This window comes from Ciconia boyciana, chromosome 5 (assembly GCF_034638445.1).
Source record: "Ciconia boyciana chromosome 5, ASM3463844v1, whole genome shotgun sequence".
Classification (NCBI taxonomy): Eukaryota; Metazoa; Chordata; class Aves; order Ciconiiformes; family Ciconiidae; genus Ciconia; species Ciconia boyciana.
In genome coordinates, this window is record NC_132938.1 from 18,133,136 (window position 1) to 18,157,907 (window position 24,772).

Sequence of the window (24,772 nt, forward strand, 5' to 3'; positions counted from 1 at the left end):
ATCAGGATCTTACTTTCCCTCTTCCCCTCTATTGCTTCAAACTTTGACAGAGTCAGGACACTTTTCCTTATTGAAACAGATGTTACAGATTTCCCCGATTCAATTTAAAAAAAAAGGCTTATGTGCAGAATGTTACCCACTTTTCTGCAGAAGACAGCGGTTGTTCTGCTACAGATCTACACACTGAGAGAATGGAGTCTGAATAATATTGGGGAAGGTGTATTCAATTCACCCTCTGATCTTGTGAAACAAAAAGGCAGCGACCATATTGAAGGCTGAACTCCCTCAAAGAACATCCTCAAAGAAGAGGCCCAGAACTCTGCACCATCAGCCAAATGATACTGACAGGCAAGATATGAGGGCAGATGGTGAAAAGGGTCAGAGTTGTCTTAGAGGAACACAGCTGACTGGGGTGGCCCTGCTGTCTACAGGATTCTGGGGTTCTCTGGCTCTAAAGGAGAGAAATCTTCTTTCCCATCAGGAAACAATTATTGTTATTCTGAAATACTCCAAGTCTAGACCTTCAAGGTGTTTTCTTATCTAATATGCAAGATTGCTGTCATAGGGCTGGGGACAGGTCTGGTAGGTGAGTTTATGTAATGGGAAGGGCCAATAGTATTAGAAGGAAGTGGAACTGTTGAGCACAGAGCGTGGCTGGGTGCTTCAGCATCAGTACAGTTCATCAGTGTCTCTCCCACACCCTGACCTTATGTACCAAATGCATCTGGTTGGCCGATTGCCCATGATGTGCCAATCTCTGAAACTGCATCTGACACATGATGCAATTAAGCAGAAAGGGGCTGCAGAGCTGTGCTGCAAATGTATGAGATACACACCAGATAGGGTAGACAGGCAACGTGCTAGGTGAGAACTAATGGTGAAAGTCTCATGGCCCAGCACATAAAACTTCACAGGTGTAAAGGACACATCATTAAATGTCACTTGGTACAAGCCACTGTTGAAAGAGTCATATAATACAAAGCACTTGACTCCTAACCTGCCAGCTCAGGTCTCTTATCTAACCCTGTTCATATCCATGCACTGAGCTGTTGGCAACCACAATGGAAAAGGAGAATGTACTCTGTAAATGCTCATTGCTAGCATTAGTGTCTGCTTGATGTTCTCTTCACATTTCTGGGCAGGAAAGGTAAAGCTCTGTTCAGTCAACAGACAAATTTTACCTCACTGCTGCCTCAGGGAATATAAAGTCTAGGGTTCAAAGAGTTCTAATGAGTTACTAATCATCTTAACTCTTTCTTTAAAACTCTCAGCACTATATCCTTCCTATTCCTCTTCTAAGCCTCTAAAACTGCTTTAGTGCTTACAAAGCATTTGACTCAATATGATATTTAAAAGACCCCTCCTCCCCCAAATTTTGAAGAATTGATAATTTGCACTTTTATAGGCAGAGATAGGGATCACAGTCTCATAGTCTACCTGTATTCTCTCCTTCAGCTTCTGGGAATGCTTCTTCCTCTCGTTTATCTTCTGGCTTTTCTCCTCTAGGTCTGCCTCCAGCTTCTTTACCTGCTGCAGCAAAAAACCTTCCTCAGCCTCTGAGCTCTTCCTTTGCTTCATTTCTCTTTGCTGACAATTATTTGCTTCTATCACAGATTGCTGCATAGCATTTTTCAAATCCTCTTCTTCTCTCCCATAAGAGGCTTGCAGTTTGCTTGTTTTCTGAGTATATTCTTCAGTTGCTCCCTGGTTCTCACTCTTCAGGTTTTCCATCTCATTTATTAGAGCTTGTCCTTCCACACTGTATTTTTCATCTAAAATTACTTTTTTATCTAAATTTGCTCTCCTAGATGCTCTGAATTCATTTAGCAGCCCATCAGACTCCTGATTGAAATGTAGAAGCTTGTTTTCAAAGACTGCATTGGTATCTACCGTGTCCGTCTGTGCTTGTTTCGCTTCTGTTCTCAGCTCCCTCTCTTCCACCCGCTTCTTGCACAATGTTAACTCTGCCAAGGCTTCTTCCTTTAGTCTCTTGTGTTGTTCTACTGCAATTTCAAGGGCCTGAATACGTTTTCTCAGCAATTGTTCTTCTTCAACTTTGCTTTTACACTGGAGAATCGTTTCCCTTGTCTCAGCAAGAATGTGCTGAATTTCTTCTTCATGAGCCTCTCTCAGAGCCTGTATACTAGCCTCATGTTCATCATTCTTAGTGTTCAGGGCATATATCACCTATAGAACAAGAAAAATAATAGGAAATTAAAGTATCTGGTAAATGGTAGTCATGAATTCAGTTACTATATTTATCAAGGTGTTAAATGCTAAAGAGAATTACTGCTACAGTTTAATCTTTTTTTGTTGTTGTTTCTTTGTGGTGTTTTTTTTTCACTAGGAACAGAAGGGACAATTACACACCGCAAAACCTTATAGGGAAGGAAGACAATACCGTGAGCAACAATATTTTTTTCACTTTTTGTCAGAAATTTCCTTTTTTATTCTTGGCAAGTTGTCACTTCATGCCCCTAGTTTGATCTCTGATACAAGGAATGAAATAGGGCTCCTTCTCTAGCTAACTGGCTCCATATTTGTAGTCCAGTTCACCTAGCCTTCAGTGCAGGAGGACTACCTGCCAACATTGCCTTTAGCATTAGCAACTGCTGGGGACCAGTAGTAGCAGATCTGTAGAGTGAAACCTGAAGTCCCAACATCCATTTCATGTGGACCAAACTCACTCTGTGATGTAAATGAAAGGAAAGTTTGTAAGGAGGATTAAATTTTGCACTCCTGACTCAAACTAAAACACCACTGAAGATGCACTCCTGGAAGCTGTATGCCTGGCAAGTTAGCTTGGTCAGCATTTCAAGATAGGTATTACTCGACTGCAAGCACCTTTTGGCTGGATTCTGTGAAGTGTTCAGGCAATGGGGTTTTTTTCCTCATTTCAGTAACATCTATAAATCTCAGAAATCAGGTTTTAGCAGATTCAAGCGAGCCTCTGATGACAATAAGCAATTTTTTCAAACAATAGATTTAAACCTTTTGATGTTTTATTTTCTTCTGCAAAATGCAGAATAATAATTCTCATTACTACAAGACAAATTATTACCCCAAGCAGGCTTCATGTGTTACCCATGACAGACACCAAAGACCTTTCACAGAAGCTGTTGTACAAGCACACTACTATTGTTTTGAAAAGAAAATGCTATTATAAGCCCACAGTAGACTGAAATGAAGAGTTCAGAGTCAAAACTGGTAAATGTGCATGTTAAGCTTACAAGACAGTTACATATCATTGCAAAACATAGTAACTGCCTTGAAAAGACACATGCTTGTCTTTTCAGGCTCCCATTAGGCCACATGGGGCCTAATCCAGTTTCTACTGGGCGTAGTCATCTAACTTGATGGGAACAACACATTATGTATTTACATATGTGTGGAGGTTTTCCACTAGGTTGGTTGGTTGGGGTTTTTTTTAGAGAGACCTTATTGCTCTACAAAACTAGGTTTGGAATTTATATACAAGTTATGACAGATACTTTCAGTCTGGCCTGAGCCCATAGAGGTTAATCAAAAGATTCCTAGACAATGTTTGAGAATAGTCTGAAGTACATAAATAAATACAGAAGCAAGGTCACAACTAATTATTTAATTATACTAGAATTTTGGCCCTGTAATCTTCAATATTTCCACAGCAAAAGCCTCAATTTAGAGACCAATAGATGTCTTGACCACAGTGTCACAAGTCTGTAGTCTGTGTTGTGTAAGTCCTGAGAATGTCTCCAGAATTACTGTATTTGCATCTAACAATTTTGTGCTATCTGTACATGAATAACGTACTGAATTTCAGTCATCCATAAATGAAAGCAAACACACAAATACATCTTGCGTGTAGTCAACTTCCTCCCTGGCAGTAATGAACTAAGTACAGAAATCTTAAAAATTCACAAATGCAAAATATGGTCTGTATACATTTCTGGATAAATATGTGACAAAAGAGAGTAACAGCATCATATTCCAGAAGACAAGTAGACAAGAATTCATTGTCTACATTTAGATATGTATACTTTGGAGCCTTAGATTACATACTGTTAATTCTTCCCTGTTATTTTTAACCATTTTTCCTTTGAAACAGAAATAGTTGCAGGATACCAAGCAGTTTCCTTCTCCCCACTAACTAAAATCGTTCTATGAACCTTTCTTAACTGTTCAGGAGACAGACATAAAAACTACAAGGAGAAGATTAATTTTGCCCACGGGTTTAGAATGACCAGTAATTAGTTTGGGCAACTCTTCAATTAACTAGGTCAGATATTGATGATCACATTTCTGTGTTTCATTCCACCAGCAAAACAGAGATGAACATTCCACATTTGTGACTCACAGACTTCCACTCTTAATGATTAATTTATCTAGTAAATCAGCACTGCCTGTCTCACATTATGTTGTGTTCAGGCTGACGGTGGAATTTGGGTTCCTCTAAAGTCTGACTTAATCATAGAGATTTCCCAAATTCCACTGAGCATTAGACCATCACCAACATGTTTAAGTGAGTTATCTAAAAGAATGGAAGAAACTGGCCTCCCTGCTCTGTCTATTATTCCTACACTTCTGTTCAATAGTGGCTAGAACCACAACGAAGAATTTTGACTTGAAAATGCATGCCCTTAAATTTAATCTTCAAGCTTGAGTGCTGAAACTGATTCCTCAGTATCTTAACCTTCTTAAGAGATTTAATTTTTAGAGGGCTACTGCTCTGTACTTTATGAAATTTAAGCCCCTCACACATGCTTTTCACTCCCTACCGAATATAGCTACTATATTCCTATTCCAGATACCTCATTTAAGAGACTGGAGTTATGCAACATGAATTTGGGACTTTATGTGGTGGAAGGAAAAATACTGAAAAATTATTTCAGCATCTGTACTTTGCAAGTGCACATACTGGTGGCTAATATGGTATAAACCTCTCAACAGTTGCGTTGGTAAATAGCTTTTTAAAAGCAGCTCTAAAATTGATCAGTTTGACAACATGGACAGAATTGCTTTCAAATGAAAAGAGTGCTACATTACTCTCTGAGTTACTAGCATAATACCAATGTCTACTGCCTCCTTACAGTTCTCCAAAACTGAATGCATTGGGAAACACTGTACTGATTTTACAGCAACTGAGAGTTATATGACAGGTTGGTAAAAACACTATTACACACATACACTTGAACATTAACAGCAGTGAATATGAATACTTCTTATTAGTCCTATTTTATCCTCCAAATGCCGTAAATCTAAATGGCATTTCCCTTCTCCATTTCTTTATGGTGATGTAAAATAACAAAAACCAAAACATTCAACTGCACCTCATCAGTGAAGTCAAAGCTAAAGCATTCAAACAAAAAAAAGACTGTTCTATCTTCCTACAGTAGCGTTAAACACTACTTTTGTAGGAACTAGACTATCAATGAAAAAAACCGGTTCTAGCAGGTTGCTTTATTAGTTGAATAAGAAGTGAGACAGTTTGGTATGGAAGGTGAGGAGCGAGGATGATAAGAAGAATCAAAGGCAAAAGATGATAAGTGTTTTCCTTCAGGCCCAAGCTAGTGGGCACAAATCCTTCCTGATGGAGAAAGGGCAAAAAGAAAAAAAAGAAACACAAGAATGAGAAAAGGCCCTGGAGGGGGGTGCCAAACAGGGTACTTCTGGCAGCACCCTAAACAAAGGAGGGAAGGAGACAAGTTTTGATTGCTAATTAGTTTGCTAGAGGCTCCCTGAGGCCAGGTGACAGCATCATCTCCTTTTCACTAGTAGCGGTAGTATCTTTTTATACATTTTCTACATTTCTTTATATACATTTTAAAATATATATAAAGAAAAATTTTATATATTTTATATAAAAATGTATATATAAATTTATATAAAAATTTTGTATATTTATACATTTTCTTTATACAATTATACATTTTCTACATTTCTTTTATAAGAAATATATACAGTTCATGGTTCATTTATCCATTCACTGTGACAATACATTAAAATTACCTTTAATCAACACAGACCAACACAGTGTTGACTGTCACTTATAAAACAATAAAAAGACCTTATTTCAAGCCTTTCACTGTCAGCAAGTTATAAAAAATATTTTTCCAAAATTTCCCAACCCTCAAACTTCTATCTATCCATGCATAATGGGCATGGATAACAAATTAACGAAGTCAGAGATGCAAAGAGTTCAGGGCCAACTTATGTTCAATGACGTTCATGAGCTCAAAGTCAGAGCTGAGAACCCAGCTGCAGCTTACAGTGCCAGCCTCTCGCTGAAAACAGTATGTTTGCTTTTAGCTCTGGAAACTATAACCAGAAACTAATGAGCTTTGAGGATGCAAGTTCTACAAAAAGCCAGATCAGATGTCCCAGCATCATGCTGCAAACACATGCAACTGGCTTGACATAGCCTTAGCTCAAGTTCAGGAAGCTCCATCAGCTCTCACCTGTGTTGGCCACAACAACCCGAGCTGGTTTCCACAGCTCCTCAGGCTTCAGAAGAGCTGCATCACTTGTGTCCTGCACCAGAATGAATCCCAATTACTGTATTAAAAAAGGATTTTGCTTCAGGAGATTCTCTTTTAGTGCAGGGTCAATCTAAATCCTTTCATCCATTGTTCCAACCATGTTAATAAAGCCTTTCAGATCCTGGAGGGGTGGGAGGGGGCACAGCACAGAGGTAGCCAATGGCTCTGTATGAAATCCGCTTGTGTTTACATGATCTGATGTCTCTTGGGCAGAAGCTCACTGTGCAATGTCTCACGCTCCTGAATGTCCCACAGTACCCATAGTATTTGTGGTTTTCCTTATCTAGGGATTCACACTAGATGAGGGAAAGTTGATCTTACATTCTTAAAATTTGAACATATTGCCCTTTTTCCTACATGTACCATGTATTACAGTCAGTCCAAAAATACCTTGAGATACTAAAATGTATCAATAAACTATAAGCATAAAATGTCTACAGGTTTCTAATCTCTTTTGGCATGTTTTTTGCCTCTTTCTGCCTCTCCCTTTGTTTTTTTCTCCTTTTAGTTTAAATTTTATACAAGGAAATCCCACAGGCACATTTATTAATTCCCTTTTTTTACTTTTTTTATTTTTCTGCCTAGTGCAGTGCAATACTGAACACAGAAAACCTTAGTTTGGTGCCCCATGTATTGCACTTGATCTCTCAAGTGCAATTGAACATAAAATTAGCCCTGGCCTAATTTTTACTAAAGAGACATCCAGCTGTCCCTCATTTGTATTTTATAGTTTCTAATAAACTAAGCAGAATAATTGCCAGGCAACTTAAGAATTAGGAAAGTAAAACTATATTGCAAGAATGTTTCCACAAGCAGAGCAGGTGCTAAAAAAGGCACCAATACCTCATCCCAACAATTTCAGCAAAGCAAAAATATACTGTAGAATCACAAAAGTTAATTCTAGACAGAGACTCCTCTGCTGGGAAAGTCACATGCAGTTTATTACTGAAATGTCTTCTGGAACTGTTCTATAAAATCTACTCAACTTTAATCCCTTCTTTTTACATTGGTCACAAATCCACCTGCTATGACTGTGGTTGTAAGCAGTACCTCCTCAGCATCTCAAGAAATAGGTCTTCCTAGACAGTCATGGAAATGTTAAAGATTCCTCCAGTTCTGACAAGGAAATTTTGAGAGAAACTGGTTGTTCTGAAACAGCTACCACAGAAGGCAGTCAGAGGAGGCCACTAGTAATTACTGCAAGGAAACGAAGAGAAAAACCCTATACATTTCATTCTCAGAAGGATGTTTCCTGCATACTAGAGATGGGATTCATCTCACCTAACATCATCCATTTCATCATTACACATCTAATCTAGGTTAGTCAGTGGAGAAAGACAGATGCCTCCAAAGGACAATGTTTCCCTTTCCCATATAGGTGTCTAAATCAGGTAATAGAAGTGAAGTGAATTGTTTTGGTGTTTGGTTGTTTTGTTGTTGTTTCTTCTGCATACCCAACTTCCCAGCTCTTCCTTCTTCTATAGAGCCGAGTCCCATAAAGAGGGAAGAGACAAGTTTTAATTCTCAGAGGCTGAAATTGATTCATTTTCCTCTGTTTCTCTGTTTTCTGGGGTTCCTCTCCATCCTGCACTAATGTCTCACTTCATATTTTCTTCATTTCTGTATACCACTCACTTCATGTTGTTTTACTAACACTTTACAAACCAAAACAGATGTTGGGCATACAGGTACCATGCACATCTGCTTTGATGTTGGAAAAACAAGCTTTTTTCCAAACTGAATGCAGTTTATTTTGTCTTCCATCTATATTCCTTTTTTCCTTCCATCTTGTTTAGGTGTTTATGATTCCCTTTGAATTAATATAATCTGTTAATTTTAATATGTTTTTAATTTATACTTCCAGATCATTCATTAATATGTGAAATACTGCAAGCTCTAACCCAGATAGTTGTAGCATCTGCCTCCCTACCATACGATGTTATAAACTTTTTGTTTACAGTTCCTTATTCATGTTGTATCTTATCTGTCAAAACCCTTTTCTACATAACTTTGAAATAATTTTGCAAAACTTAAATATCAAAAGCACTATTATTTTTTGTAGATTTTGTATGCAATTAAGCCTAGAATAAATAAAATCAGTCGGCATGACATTTACATGAAATATAGTTCTATTTCTTTGTTCTCCCTGAGGTGAATCAAATTCATCCTGAGTGTATTTGAAGCTGTATTCAAATGCTGTCAGAGAGGATCACATTATTTTTCAGTAAAAGTTAAACTAGGTAAAATTTCTGTCTATTAAAAACCACAGAACTAGATGAAAACACTTTAAAAGATTATGCTTATTCATTGATAAAGTAAATCAACACACACACATATGTAGACAAACAGAAAGGCCAAATTGTTTGATTTCAGAGTCCTTTCTGTTCACCGTCTGTAATCTCTGTCTTGGTGAAATTCTTGCATAACTCCTTAAGATCTCAAATATCCCCATAAATCTTTGGCTTTTACAGTCTTGGATGAGTTCAAATCCATCTTATGAAGCTTTTTAAGATAGTTAACATGCAAGAAATAGAAGATTTGTTTGACACAAGCCACATTTATATCTATGCCCTCTGTCTGTCCATTTTAAGGTCACTGTAGTCCAGGTGAATTTTTAGTGCAGAAGTGAAGTCAACAATTCTGTGTCAATAGAAGGAATAAAAAGGCCTTATTTCCATGTAATTCACTGATAATTTAGCTGTCTGGTTTTTGTTACATATCTAAAACTTATAGGAGAGCTTCATAGGTTTATATCCCAGAAGTTTGATCTCTATTATGCTTCAAAAATATGAGCTAATGTATCTCATTAACCAGATCTAAATACAGTGGTGACAGAATTCATTTGCCAAATTAACACTCAATTTTGTGAAAATGTTTCATTGCATCCCAGATTTTTAAAGACCTTTAAGGAGACTAAAATTGCAGACATATGTTCAGTGCTTTCAAAGGGTTGGGTGGGGTTTTTTTTATGATTCTAAATATTAATCTGAAACTTTATCCTTCCAAAAGGATCCTTTATCCTTCCAAAAGATTTTAAGTCTTTTAAAATCTTGTTAGAGATTATGATAAAGCAACTTTGTCCAATTTTACAATAAATGCAGTAAACAAACAAATCCATCAAGTAAGTTCTCACTTGATTCCTGTTTTTCAAAGTATTTCCTTACTTTAAATACAGTAGAATTTGGAAATCCTGCAAATATAAACTGTAGAATCATTGATTTAATAACAGCCTGGGGTGAAACAGATTTTCCCAAACAAATACATCTTTTTACGGAGACAAATATTATAACTTATTTAAAACACAATGTTTACTGCAGGTTTTGCCTGCAGATCTGTGATAAGCACAGATAAAATGAGGCCTTTTTGTTCCTAATCCAGACTAAAGCATTACACAGACTGGATCAAATTCTTACTCTCCTGTAGTTTGCAGGTGAAATTCTGATAGAGGAATTTTTAAAATTTAAAAATATTTCTTTATATGTTCTACATACTTTGCTAATTAAGAAAAGGAACCATCAAAACCCTCAGGTATCCGTGAATATCCATGAATTAATAATACCAGTTTCTACTACTGCAGGCACCAAAATTTAAGTCCTTGCTGCTGTAAGCAAGTTCAACAGCGGGAATACATGTGAAAGTTTCACAGACCCTCTGCTGCTACTATGTTAACAAAAGAGTAGTTGCTTTTTTCTTCGCAGTTTATTATGTATACACTTTTAAAAAAGAAAAGCACAGTATTCTAGAAGCTGTGGAGATTTCGGTTGCTTTGCAGTTTTCTCATCCTAATAATATGCAGTTCATACTCTTATTTTGTTATGAGTAAATATATTCTCTACTCAGAGAGAATAGTCAGTTTTCGGAATAGAGATCATGAATAGAATCTCTAGAGTGCTGTACTAGCAGTGAATACATGCACTAAAATTTTGAAAAATAATTAATATCAAAAGTGATAGTTGACTACAGGAGTTGCAGAACAACCTCAGAAACACAGTGGTAAAAAGACAAATAAAGTTCAGTGTAGATAAACGTGATATAACATACTTTAAAGGAGCAAATCTAAATTTTCCATACACACTGACAGAATCTGAAATTGCTAAGGAAATAAATCTTGGAGCTATGAAATATACAATGAAGACAGCAGTCAGAGAGCTAGATAAAGGGACTTCTAAGCAACAAATGCAGAACAAATGAAATAACCTCTCTATATCACAACCGTAAGTCTATGATTCACCCACATCTTGTATACAGCATGCAATTATGGTTTCCCCCCCCTTAAGCAGAGTCTAATTGAACCAAAAAAAAGGTATACTAAAAAGCAACAAGAATAATCAATCATGATAAAAGCTTCCATGCAAGAAGTAACACAATAAAGCATGACTCTCCAACTCTGAAAGAGACACACCTCAGAAGATGACATGAGATAACTTTGTTAGAGATTAAAATACTGGGATTTAGGTATTCACTGGTGTGCCATTTGTGTAAACTCCCATTACAGTTCATCAACAGAGATCCAGTCAGCAAAGCTGACAGAGACCTGAGAGCGATTCAGCTCACTGAGGCAGACACTGAGGTACCAACTCACTTGCCTAATCTCATAGATCTGGTGCCATTTAAGGTGCCATAGGCACCTGAAACATCCACACAGGAGCTGACAAATATGCCACAGGCTTTGCAGGATAACTATGCTTTTCTGGAACAAGGCAGATTATGCTCAAATCTCAAATGACATTAGTTTTAGATAGTTCATGAAACTGAGTTCAGTCCCTAATGGTTGGTCTACTAAATTACTCTCTAGGCTCTACTGATTACATTGGCAGCTTGGACATACAGTACATATGAAGAACACTAAATTAAAGTATCCTAATCTCAAACGGAACCTTATCCATACCATCCCTACAGTCAAAAGGATAATGGAGAAGGTAAATACCAAATGATCACTCATCACTTTTTTCAATATATGAACTACAAAACAGGTAGGAGGTGGCAGGTTAAAATAAACAGAAGACAGTATATCATGTTACATTCAACTAAGTACAGACGTCCTGTCACAGGAGTCTGTAACACTAAAAGGTCACATGGATTCAAGAAGTGATTGGACAAATTTATTGAAGAAAAATCCAGTCAGGGCTATTAACTACGAAGATACTTCGGCAGTCTCTGGAAAACTCGCACAAATCACTGGAGGCAGAGAGAATACTTTACCCATGTGCACTAGAGGCATGCCATATTCCTGTAACTCTCTGGGCACCATCAGATACAAGCTACTGGTTCAGATGGACCTCAGCATATGGTATTTTTTAAAAGATATTTTTCTTTCAGTTTCTCTCCTCCCTTTCAAAGTAGTATCATAGAAGCCAGAATCAACATATTATTATGTAGTTAAAGGGCTACATAATAATACACATCATAATACCACACTGTTACTCATGTACCCATGTAATTTTTACCCAATGGAGCTAGACTGAATGCCGCCACTACTCACATTCCCATTTCAGGAAGACATTCTTATTAAGCATATGCATATTAAGCATATGCTGGACACCTCCTGAGATTGCATCAATGATCACAAAACCAAGAAAATTTAACCACCATTTATCATCAGAAAAAGTGGAAACAGCCTGGGAAACTGAAATTGGTCTGAATAAACAGAGCAGGTCTCTGAGCAACCTGATCTAGTTGAAGATGTCCCTGCTCATCGCAGGGGTGTTGGACTAGGTGACCTTTAAAGGTCCCTTCCAACCCAAACCATTCTATGATTCTATGATAAGGGCCTAGTCCAAATATTAATGCTTACGATAATTTTTAATTATGCTTTAATTTTTAATTTTTAAGCATTAAAATTTAAAGCTTTAAGCCCCACAAGTCTCTGACAGCATCATGTTTATATCGTGAACAATGACTGCACTGGATGACCAAGAGGCACTTGTTACTACTCTGACTTGACTATACTCCCTGGCCACACCCTGACTGCATTCACACATCTGGGTGCACAGGTGGGCAGGGAGCTGTACTGTTCTCCAATACACACTCCTCATCTCGAAAATCAGGGGACAAGGACTGTAAGGTGCATTGCCAAGATTGTAGTGGCAATGCACGGTAGTTGCATTGCAATGTCCTGTAGTTTTTAGACAATTCATTATTTTTATGAACTACTAAAATATATCAGCATCTTAGTAAAAACATTTAAACTCCAAACATCTCCCCCTTACTTCTTCTTCCCCCAGCTTTATATGCTGAGCATGATGTCATACAGTGTGGAATATCCCTTTGGTCAGTTGGGGTCAGTTGTCCCGGCCATGTCCCCTCCCAGCTTCTTGTGCACCCCCAGCCTCCTTGCTGGTGAGGCGGTGTAAGAAGCAGAAAAGGCCTTGAGTCTGTGTAAGCACTGCTCAGCAGCAACTAAAACATCCCTGTATTATCAATACTGTTTCCAGCACAAATCCAAGACATAGCCCCATACCAGCTACTATGAAGAAAATTAACTCTGTCCCAGCAAAAACCAGCACAATTGTAAAAACATAAAAAGTACCAGCTATAGTTTTTAACAGCCCTGTTACCAAATTCTAGTAGTTCTCTCCTACTGAATTAAAAAAGCAAAATATTCAACTGTAATCAAAAGGTAGCTCTTATATAACCCTCTAAATGTCAGTGCATAGTCACAACCAAATGCTGCAGCTTCCAAAGACAATTAAAACAGAAGACTTCTCTGGTAGTAACCTGTTTTAAGTTAAAACTGTGTTTAAGTGCCTAAAGGCCAAGTCACACAAAGTTCTGAATTACAACTACATTAAAAAGGTACAATCTTACTTCAGATTAATTTCACTGAGTTCACTAACTTAAGAAAAAAATCCCTACTTGAAAACAGTCAGTTTGTAGTTTCCTTATGAAGTAAAGGCAGTACTTCCTCAGTAATAGGGTTATGTGTGTTCTGCTGCCTCTGAGCCCTTTGGAAGACAAGTGAATGTACATTAAGTAAAATGCCAAGTCTGAACCAGCACAGCCAAGCCTGAGCTACCGTGCTCCACTGGGAGGCAGGATAAATTAACTCAGTCTTGGTACTGGACTAACTACATTCACACGCTTCCTGATGGCTTTAAGCACAAGCAAGAAAAACTTGCGTGCCTATCTGTTCCTACTAAAAGCACAGGTTAAGTGGTTTTCAGCACCACATAGAGACAGTCTGGTTGTGCACAGGCAGGAAAAACAAGTGAATTGTTACAGTGAGATAGCTGATGTGTTTAAGATCTGACTGTAGAGGTGGCAACAGAGGTAGTTCTACCTCAGTGTAACAGCTGTTTTAATAAAAAATAAACACTCTTTTACCTAATGAAGATGTGACTTCATGGAAAAAATAACAGGATACTTTATGGGAAAAAATATTTCATATACCATACACAATGCTGAAGTGCTCAAAAGCCTAAATACACAGCTTTGGAATATTTAAGTGAGAATGTCTTAAGCTGAGTTGGCATTGAATTCTAACTTGAGTATAATTTTCTCAGTTGTAAAATATTGGCATCTACATACTGGTTAAAGAAAATGTTAGGAGAGAGGTACAGTTACAGTGTCACTGAAAAGGGTACTTTTATACATTATCCATGAAGAAAAGATAGAGCATGAAAAAACTATAACCTTGCAATTTTCTTTTGTGCAATTAAAGGATCACTAGATATTTTATTACCTATAGCCTGTAATGCGCATTATAATGAAAGACACAACATTTTGTATATAAACATTAACTAGGGTTCCTTGAAAAAGTGACTTGAATTTAGTATATAGTTTCCATTATAAAGTAGCTTTGAGTTGCCGATTACTAAGGCTGTCAGATTTTCTGCAAACTTCGTATAGTCAATGACAAATTTGTATGGTAAGAAGGTAACTCCAATACACAGATGTCATTCTCTTACCTTGAATTAATTTCAGTGACAATTTCTAGCCATCCAAATAATCAGATTCTGGGTTACTTCCTAATAGAAATAGTGGCTTTAATACTGCTTTTGACTAGTTGATCAACACAATTATATGACATTGCACATGGATTTTATGATCCAGGAGTTCCCTTTCAGTTCTGTAAGGAAAATGTAGTGATGACAAGTTAAGAAATTTTAGTCTGCACATTTTTGTCAGCTGGTAGGCACAAATAATGCTGGCTTTGAAATCTTGATAGAAAATTGTACATAAAAATCCTGAAAACAAATACATCATCAAGTAAAGTACATGGGGATATTGATAGCTGACTTTGTTAGTCTTGTTAGTACATAATGGAAGCAGCTTTATAAAAAGATTCTTCCTCTTTGCCTACACGGAAACCTTTTTTTGTATTCCTTGCCCAAAGGAAAAATATTGTTGTTCCAAAAGCATGATCCTAGTTTTTATGCTGTTCCATTTTGCTTCATTTCTGTAGAATACTGAATACCTCTCTAGAGAACTGAGATCAAAAAGCCTCAAGCACACAGGAGAGCTCTGGTAGCATAACAACTAACTGCATATCAGCTGAGCCACTGTAAGCATTGGTTACTGAGTACTGTTAACACATCACAGTAAATAAGGTCAATAAACTTAGCTTAAACTATGTGAAAAAGGCAACATATTTCAACTAGAAACATGAGTAGACAACAGGAGTGCTCCGCTACAGTTGCTCAGCTGATAGGCACTTCCAGAGTAAGCCATTAGAATTTGATCATATTTCATTCCTAAACCTATCAGCCATTTTTTTAAATGGCAAATAAAACAGGAAAGGTTAAAAGATCTAATATATGGCCATGCTGCAAAACACTGGAGTGGTATAAACAGTCTATGCCCTCACACACATACCAGGCCACTTGCTAATTTCTCTGTAAATTTCCACCCGTGGAGTGAAGCTAATAGAATTAAGTATGAGCATATATCTCATACACTTCTGTGCAAAAGTCAGACATCCTTCCTTAAATAACTAATGAAAGTGGGGTTTGCTTATCTGGCTGATTTTCCACTGAAGCTTATTAAATAATGTTCGTATTTTCTACCCTGCTGACTGAGCTGAGGGGCAATAAACCTCCTGGTGACTGGTGGCGATAAGCAGCCAGAGTGCGTAACATTTTCAACTGCTCCACATAGAGTCATTAAGGAATATCTGCCTATGCTGCTACTTCTAGAAGAGGAACACACTTGCTCCCCTTTGACATTTCTTTCCCCTGAAGGAAAAAAAGGTTCTTAACTGTGTTTTACCAGCAATTAACTTTTCCCTGCATCAGCACTCTCTTCCTCTGTTAAGACTCACAGTATCCAACATAGATACAAAAAATTCTTGCCAGACTGCTTGATTTTTCTGACTAACAACCTACTTGACCAGAAATACTGCAATTTAAAACGTGCTTCTTACAACAAGGCTCCCAAATTCCCAATATAGAGTCAGATGAACCCCTAGAGAAAAATCAGTTTGAGGGTAACTATCTACTCTCATTAAAAACATTCCTCCATTAGTAACCAGGAATTTGTCTCTAAGAAGGAAACACAACTGTTTTGTGGCTTAGGTAGCTCTCTGATCACCAGGTAATGTCACCATCCTAGTTATTTGTATTAGGCTTGGTTCCAGAACTGCAGTCCAGAACAGCAGGTTTAGTTCAAGCCCCACTGGCAGAGGTCTGAAAAGACACCTGAATAACATGGATATCTGCAGTGTATCTAGTTCTTGCCTGCCCTGCCCGAACTGCCTTTTCAGTGAAAGCTGATCCCCTCTCCTCAGCACTCTTCTTCAAGAGTTCATTTGCATTTCTCATCCTATCTCAAGTAAAAAGGACTATCCTGAGAATCCATTAGCACATGAAAATCCTGTAATAGCCAATGGATGTTAGAAATCGGTAGCTTGAGGCAGCAGGGAGTGACACCCAAAGTGTCTTATAAAAGTCACCATGCATTTTAAACTCCATGTTATTGCTAAACAGATCAGAAATACAAAGAACTGGCAAGCACAGAACAGCATGCCAGGGGTCCAATATCGGACAGAGAAGTCTAAACTTAATTACCGGTACAAAGTAATGCATTCTGCTACAATCATAAGAATACACACACTTCAAAACCCTATTCATTTGAATGCACTAGTGTTGCAGAAAGGTACCTACCAACTAAATGTGTGATTCGTGTATGTGAATGACAACTACAGACAGACATTCCCATTTGCAAGCAGAATGTTTCTGTTTTAATTTCTGTAAGTTCATAAATCAAAGCATAGCTCATCTGGAAATAGCTGCAATGTTATCTGATTTTAAGGTCAAAATTCAGAAGGGCTAGACAGCTCTCATCCAAACTCACTAATCTTACCAGGGCGTTTAAACTTTTTACTTGCATCCATGGGAACAAAAAAATTCAGTTTGCACTTTTTAATATACCCTTTTTTACTATATATATATTTCAAACATTACCTGGTTGTCCCACATCTACATTTAGCACTGTGAGCTGAGGCTTTAAAAGCAAAACCTAAACTGTACAACTAATAATAAAACCCTGCCATATTTTCATTAGTGTAGTTCAAATGTGGGCAGACAGATGTCTAATGGTAAACAAGGATCTGTGTCCACTTCTGCCTTGAAATGCAAAGGCCACCTTACTTTTGCAGGAAGAGGGGGGCAGAGCAGAACAGGGAGCCTGACTGAGCTTACAAATATGCTCATTGGTTTTGCTCACTGTGATAGCTCAATGTGGAAAAACAATGTATGTTCTACATGTCAACAGTGGAAAAAGTCAATCTTTGTGAGAAGGGACAGGCATCTAAAAATACTGATAAATGGGCTACACAAAGCAGTAGCTTGCTGCCCAAAGCAAACGAAACATTTCTTAAGGTTTGTATTTTTGCAGCTACAGCCAAAAAGGTGCAGAACAGAAAAATGCACGACTGAAGGTATGAAAGCTTACTATATTCTACCTCTTCAAAAACAGAAATAGCAGGGCAGTAGAATAGGAGCATCTTTCAGGATCTCTCTGTCCTGATGACCTATTGGGATTCCTTGTACCAACCCACGTCTTACAACGTAACCAGCTCTTCATGCAACAATGGAAACTCCATCACCTCACCCAGTTTGGTTTTGCTATTGATGCCTTTGCCTTTGAGAGTAGGAGGCCGCCACTACTGACTATGTAACAAAGAAATAGAATGTAAGTCAAGCTCTGTATCCTACACCTAATTTAAACATTTTGTATTCATTTCTCCTGGCACAATGCAGAGTTGATAAGTAATTAGATCATTATCTCCCCATCAGTGAAAATCTAACATCACTGGGACAAGAAGTTGCAGCTGTGTAACAACAGACAGCAGTGTTGCATACTAGGTTAGACACAGGAAAGGAAAGCCCTACAAGCAATTTAAAGTTAGGAGGGATTTTATTATAGCTATCCTGACTGTAACAGAGCCAAGAAAACAGTGATGCGAAAGGGAACTCTCAAAGTTTCTAGGCCAAAAATTATTACAACAAATTTTCAATATAGCCATTTTTCAGCTAATCTGGTCTCAGATCTTGCTTCTCAGATGTTTGCTGTTGGTACAGCATTAGCCTACCCAGAATTTAGATGGGAAAGCTTATAATTAAAATTCCAATTCTGCCATGAGTTCTCTATAAGTGTAGTGTTATTGCAGAGAAAATGGGTTCTTAAAGGCCACATTCCAAACCAGAATGATTTGCTTTTCGGAAGTACTTTTTTGAGCTTCAGGTATAAAACGTCTTTATTTCAGATGACTGAAAAGTATCCAGAAGGCAAATTCTATTAAAAGTAAAGAAATCACCCCACCCACATTTTAACAGTAGAAATTTAGCAAAAGCATCTGAAAAAACCACTGCAATAAAATCTTGCCAAGATCCTTTGCACTGGGGTGATTTTTTCCCTCTTTTGCTGCTAAAATAGCAGAACTTTCTTCCCCAATCAAAAAAAAAGCTTTATAAAGTAATATAAGAGTTTTCAGAATTGAATAAGGTATTTTTTCCTCAAAATTTAGTTGAGATTAGAGAGACTTTAAAAAGAATCACTTTATATAAAAAGGAAGGCACACAAATCTCTGCAGAAAATGAGTTTCGCTTGAGAGTTGAAAATATTGAAAAAGTGTTTCTTTGCACATTCTTTGCACATCAATATGCTCTAAGTCTGCTGTTGAGAAATGGATTACCCAGAAAGATGGAGCTGGTGATTCCTCAACTCTTGTTACTGTGAAGTATAAGCTATCAATTAATAGAGACCCAGCTATTGCTTTTCTATTAGAAAAGGTAATACTGTGATTTTTTTGAGTGATGCTTATGGACAAATTTTACTTAGTGTGCAAAATTGATGAAAGATAGCAAGTGAGTACCAGACAGAAAACAAGGGAACAACTCAGGACATCTTAATCTAATTTACAATCATCTTTCATGTACATTTCACTGTAGTTGAGGAATCAGGAATGTTATCAATAAACAAAGTGCTTCTCTCTATGAATTTTTACAGACTTCATTGCTCAAACATATCTGTGTTCAAAATAATAAAAGTTTCATGTTTATTTGGATAGTTTTCTTTCAATTACTACAGAATGAAAACGCACCTTGCAGAGCACTGTGTGCATTCATAGGCAAAAAGTAAGGATCAGATTGCATAAAAATACTATTATAGAAACGTACAATCAAAGAACCGGTAAAGTATTTATATAGTACAGTAAATATAATATAGCAATTATATGTATAAACATAGGTAGCACTTGTGTATGTATTCATACACAATATACATTATCACATACAGTCATCATTAGATGAGAATAATGGCACTGTAACTAGTAAGCCATTCTAACTTGAACATCTTAATGATTTCCTATTGTTTGACCTGTATTTTTAGTCAGTGTTTTTTCATTGTCTGTGTTTTTTCATTGCTAAAATGTCTTTACTAATTGCAGTGAGGTTACAGAACATGTAAAAACTGGATTAGTAAACAACGGTAGGAAACAGGTTTTTCTCACTGACAAAGGTGCAGCATAAAAATAGCTTAAAAGATAACTGCTACCTCCTACAGATGTTCTCTTATTTCTTAACATAGTGTGGAAAATGTTCAAAATATTTTGTAGTGTAGCTCGGTGTTGACTAAAAGTTTTACTACAATATACTACGTAATTTAGTCCTGCCTCTTTTCCAACTCCTGTCTTTCACGAATATCATTTAAAGTACCTCTACTTATGCGTATTTGGAACAATTAAGTACAAGACAAGTTATCTTGTACTTTCGTACCACAGTTCGGCTGCAGCTTTGTAACAATATTACTCGAGAACCTATAAAACGCAAATTAATTGGCGTCTTTGTAATCCAGGAAAAAAAGCGGATACCGTCAATCCCTTCGAGCAGCACACAGACAAACTCTCTGTCTTTGCAGAGCTTGAGCTCTTCTCGCTATTGTTGCACGCTAATTAGAGCGGTTAAGTGCGAGACGTCGATCGTCAGCCACAAAGGCAAACCGCTACGGTTGGTCTGTAGCACCCGCGGGGGAACTGTTTGAAAGGAAGTTTGTGCACACCGGTGTTTTCAACAACCGCCTGATAAGAGACGACCGCTTTCCGTTCCCTCCTCTCAGACAGGGGCCATCAGAGGAGGCAGCTCCGAGCCAGCCCCGCCGCCCCCGGCCAGGGCAGCCTCAGCTCCTTGGGAAGGCTGCAACAGCGAGACTTACCTTAGTGAGCTGGGCAATCTTCTTGCACATTTTCACGTGCATTTCCTGATTGCATTCTTCTGCCGAGCTGCTGCGAGCGGCTTTAGATCCATCGCAAGTCCCGGGCTGATGAATCTTGTTTACGCCAGAAGCCATTAGGCTTGAAATATTTTAATCAAGTCTGCCTGTACGCTCCGGGTAGTGCGATCCTGTCCCTGCCGCTGGCCTTCCCCGGCGCGCTGCACGTACTCAAAGCCCCATCGCGCTGGGGGAACTTCAGCCCCAAACAGGGCAAGCTCCAGCCGCCGCCGCTCTCCCTTCTGTGCAGATGTCCCAGTCCTTCAGCAGAACACCCAGGCGACGAGGGAGAGAACAGCATGTGCAAACGGCCTGATCGGGATTTTCTTTTTCCCTCCCCTTCTCTTCAAATGGTTGAGCTTCCGCCAGGAGAAGATGCCAGCGGCAGGATGCTACAAAATTCCCCACAGGAGTCGCTGAGCCAGCCGTACAGGCAGCAGCACAAACGTTGCTGGGGATCGGTTACAGAGATCGTCTGCAGATTAAATCACGTTACGTTCTTGGGCTGCCAAAGGATTGCAGAGGTCATCAGAGAGGACGGTGTTGGCACCTTTCATAAGCTCTGTTATTTTAGCAATCCTCTCTAAGTCCGGATGGACCAATAAAGTGATGAAGAAAACCTTGTTAAATTTTTGCTGCTCAGCTGAAAGCAGAATGGAGCAGTTTTCCAGCTAAGAGGCACACTTGAGCACAGCTGAGCCCGGGAGAAGTGTCCAGGAGCCAGTCCACCTGCCTTATCCAAAGAGACTGGTCAGTTCCCCTGTTACACTAAAGGCATTGGAAAGGTGCCAGAAGAAAACCGGCAATATTACAGGTCATTTTTTTTTCATCTGCAAGCCATTCCCTCTCTTCAAAGAGACCAGGCTTCTACATGTAAAAATAAATAAAAGGACAGAAAAGGCAGAAAAAAGGGCACAAAAAAGGCAAGCAATTAAGATAATGGGATTTTTAAAGAAGAGTGGTTCAGTGAAGTGTTATGCAATAAGAAAATGGTTAGTGGACACATTTAAACAAGTCTAGAAGAGAAAGAGGAAGGAGGAGAAGGCAAAGTAGGGTGAAGTCAGAGAGGTGGAAAAGGGAGAAAGAACAGGTAAGAGAAGCTGAGAGCTGCTCAAGGCCCCTTTGATGTGTCACTGCAGCCAGTACAAGAGACCCCATGGAGCAGGCCGAGGGCCCCATCCCAGCTCACACTGGCTTGCAGCCTGGCAGAGGGGACATGAGGCTGCCTCTTCCCCGCTGCCCCACGCAGGTAAGGCAGCTTTCCCATCTCACCTCCTGGCACTACTTTCCGTCCTTCTCAGGCAAGAAGCTTCTACTTTGCTAGTGGTGGGTTTTAAAAAGAGCTTTCTTAGGACTATCAGAATTGGGAAGGAGAATTATCCGGTGTCAGCTAAGGGCAGGGCAAAAGGAAAAAGGGAAAATCCTCAGTGAAAAAGGGAAATCCTCGGTGAGGGCAAAAAGAGATAAAGCACTGTTAAGAATAAACACTCCAAGAGGAAAAAGATCAGAACAGAAGAAGAATGCCTGCAGGCAGTGGGGAGGAAGGAGGAGCGAGAAGATGTAAGAAGATAAGACCTTGGGACAGAGAAACCAAACCCTTAAATTGCTGGGAGAAAAGGAGGGACTCTCAATCTCCAGAGGCAGAAAGAATCTTCACACCAGGAGTGAGAGGAAATTAAGAATGACTGATAAACTCAGCGTAGAAGGGAAAGGCCAGGAAGGAAAATGAAGATGGGCACAGTTGCTGGGAGATGCTAAGCAGGGAAGAAGTTTAGCCCAGACAGAACATTAATAAGAAAAGGTAAGAAGAGCCTTGTACACAGGAATGACTAAGTATAGTTTCTTCATTCACTGGCATTAGTGTCCAAGATGCTGCTGCCTGTGCCTGAACCTTTTCCTATGACTAGGGCATAAGGACAGGCCATTGTCAATTGTCTGGTATCTGATAAGACATGTACTCACAATTAAGTTTAACTCAGTTAATATGGTTATAATATCTTCTCTACATGGTCATCAATTTGAGAAAAAACTGTAGGAACTTAGTTATATGTAAAATTTTGGTAAAATTGACAAGCTTATTAGGACAATCAAGAGAACACAAAGGGCTAGAGCAATTTCCTAGCACCTTGTTTCCTCAGAAAAAGAACAAAACTGAGTGCAAATAGAAAGCAAACTAAGAAAAATGCAAAAGGTTTTAAAAGTACTTACAATAAGTTACCTGTGTTATCGCTCTACTAGACAGATAGTAACATTCATGTTTTTCTACTGAACAGCAGAAGACACACTGGACTTGAATGCATGGCTGGACAGAGACTTGAGACACACAGGCATAGACAGAGCAGAGGAGCACAGATCTTCAGGTACACTGGGAAAGGAATAAACCACTGAGATATTTTCAAGCAGGCTGTTTATGTATTTTGGGGGGTTAGAGGGAAAAACTTGTGGCTTTGGTACAAGATGGTGTGTTAGTAGAACATAATTTGTCACTGGTAAACTATTCTGAGTCCAGATAAGACTTGTCAGTCAATACTTCAAGCATTAGAAAAGCTTCAATCAGATTTCATGCACCAGAAAATGCAACCACAGAACATAAATTCATAGGTGACTCAAGTTCATTACTTCCACCACTCAAAAAACCCACTTGATTTCAATAACAGAATTTCAGCAGATAATGCCAGAGCTTTTCAATGAGAATTTTACCTTTTTTTTTTTTCTTCTAATTGATCTAGGGACCACCTACAGATAAGACGACAAAGCAAGGACATCACAAAGCATAATTTAAGTGTGTACTATTCAAATATGGGTTTTGTGAGAACCACATGGAACATATAAGTAGATTACAGAATGTTCTTGAACTTGGGCAGTATATGGCAAAGAGTTTAAAATGCAAATTAAAAATCTAAACAGAAAACAGACACACACACATCTGCTTGAATTATTATTGCTGCATTAGTTTTAAGTAAATTATGAAAGAAGGTGGTCATGGTGCTACTATAAGTCTATGAGTAACTGCACACAGGTTTATAGCTTTACTGCAGAGAGGCATTAACTAATTTAACTTTTTATTGTAAAAATGAAGTAATAGATGAGTAAAAGACTATAAGCCTTCCATTTTCAGTACCTCATGCTTGTTGAATATGCAGAGTATATAGCTTCTGAAATCTTTATAATCCCTCTTTGCAGTCCTTCTAACTCAGCCAACTGTGGTATGCATAACAGAGTTGAGAGACCTTTGTTCTACAAACTTTAGTCTTCTCAAGCTTTGGAAAATCATAGCACGTAGACTACCATTATATGAGAGCATGTTCTTTCTCTTACTTTGATGGTGGACTGGGCCATTGTTACACAACAAAAATTAGATGATCTGTTCATCACATCCTTCCAGAATTTGTGTTGAGGTCTGTTTTTTTAATAATATAATATTGAAGGAATATTTACTGTTCTCAATTGATGAGGAAATAAATAGGGCTTCTGACGAGCTTTGACTTGGAATCAAATCCTTTCTTGTTTGAGAGGCATGTGTGGGAGAACCAAAAATCAAATTACTTTCCTCCTTCTATAATGTTTTTACAATGTCTTTCTCCCTCTGTCAAAAAGAAAAGAAATAACTTGGAACAAAATCTGCATGCAAAGTAAGTAACTTTTGAGTTCGTACCCTTTTTCTATAGTACCAAAGCAATTTGTCATTGCTAGGTTAACATAAAAGCACTTCGTCCTGTCACATATTTAGTACATAACAGCAACTCAGATATCAGAAACATTCTCTGATAGTTGATCAGTCAATGTCAGTAAATCTTTAAAAGTGCCTCTAAGTCAACATCATCAGGATTGTCAAATGGGAAAAGGTGCAATTCTGGATATGGTTATTACAAAATCCTTGGCACCAAGCAAATTAGCTTTAAATGGCTGAAACAAATTTCAGGTAGGCTTTCATAATACATATATAAAATTTTTAACACCCTGCATGATTTAAACATCAGTATAATTTAAGTAAGGTGTGACCCATATGGATCAAACTCACCCAGTTTATCTCACTATCTCAACTGAAACCTAAGTCCATCAATCCAGCATTATTTATACCTACACATAAAAATCTTTGTGTCATATACAAGGTAAGACTAGCTACTATTAAAAGATCCACACACCCCGAATTCCTAGACATAAAGAAGATATTTCTGTTGCAAATGTTTAACACATAAGTTTGCTCCTTTGTTTAACATATTACAAACAGCTTTCCGAAAACACAATTAATACAGAGCCCAGTTCTTTGTCTGAATACCAGTATTACTGAAGTCAGTGGGATTTACATTTTTTTAATACAAGGGCAAAGTTAAACTGATCCCCCAGATTACACTCTTCTGCTGTTTTGCAGTCCAATGAAATCTGTATTTGAAAATGGTAGAACAATACAGTTAGTCATTAACAGTCATGTTATGTTTCAAATGACAAGGCTGTATCAATAAAATGCATTTAAAACTTCTCAAGTTAGTGTCTCAACAAAAGAAGATGCAGCCCTAAGTGAGATTCTAATTTAATTCATAAATCAC

The 24,772-nt window shown here is 38.1% G+C and overlaps 1 protein-coding gene across 4 annotated transcripts in view; it reads right to left on the minus strand.

The window, feature by feature from the left end:
• FAM184B (family with sequence similarity 184 member B) overlaps nucleotides 1-20,935 on the minus strand; it is a 48,776-nt gene extending 27,841 nt beyond the window's left edge. Inside the window, exons 1-2 of one of the 4 annotated variants that reach the window (XM_072863392.1) lie at nucleotides 20,169-20,935; nucleotides 1,438-2,187 (exon numbers count right to left, since the gene is read on the minus strand). In XM_072863392.1, coding sequence (XP_072719493.1) covers nucleotides 1,438-2,187; nucleotides 20,169-20,303 — 885 coding nt within the window. In that variant the 5' untranslated portion in view covers nucleotides 20,304-20,935. The remainder of the gene's footprint in view (nucleotides 1-1,437; nucleotides 2,188-20,168) is intronic. The other 3 variants (XM_072863390.1, XM_072863391.1, XM_072863394.1) reach the window with 3 other exon arrangements.
• Nucleotides 20,936-24,772: the final 3,837 nt, after the last annotated feature.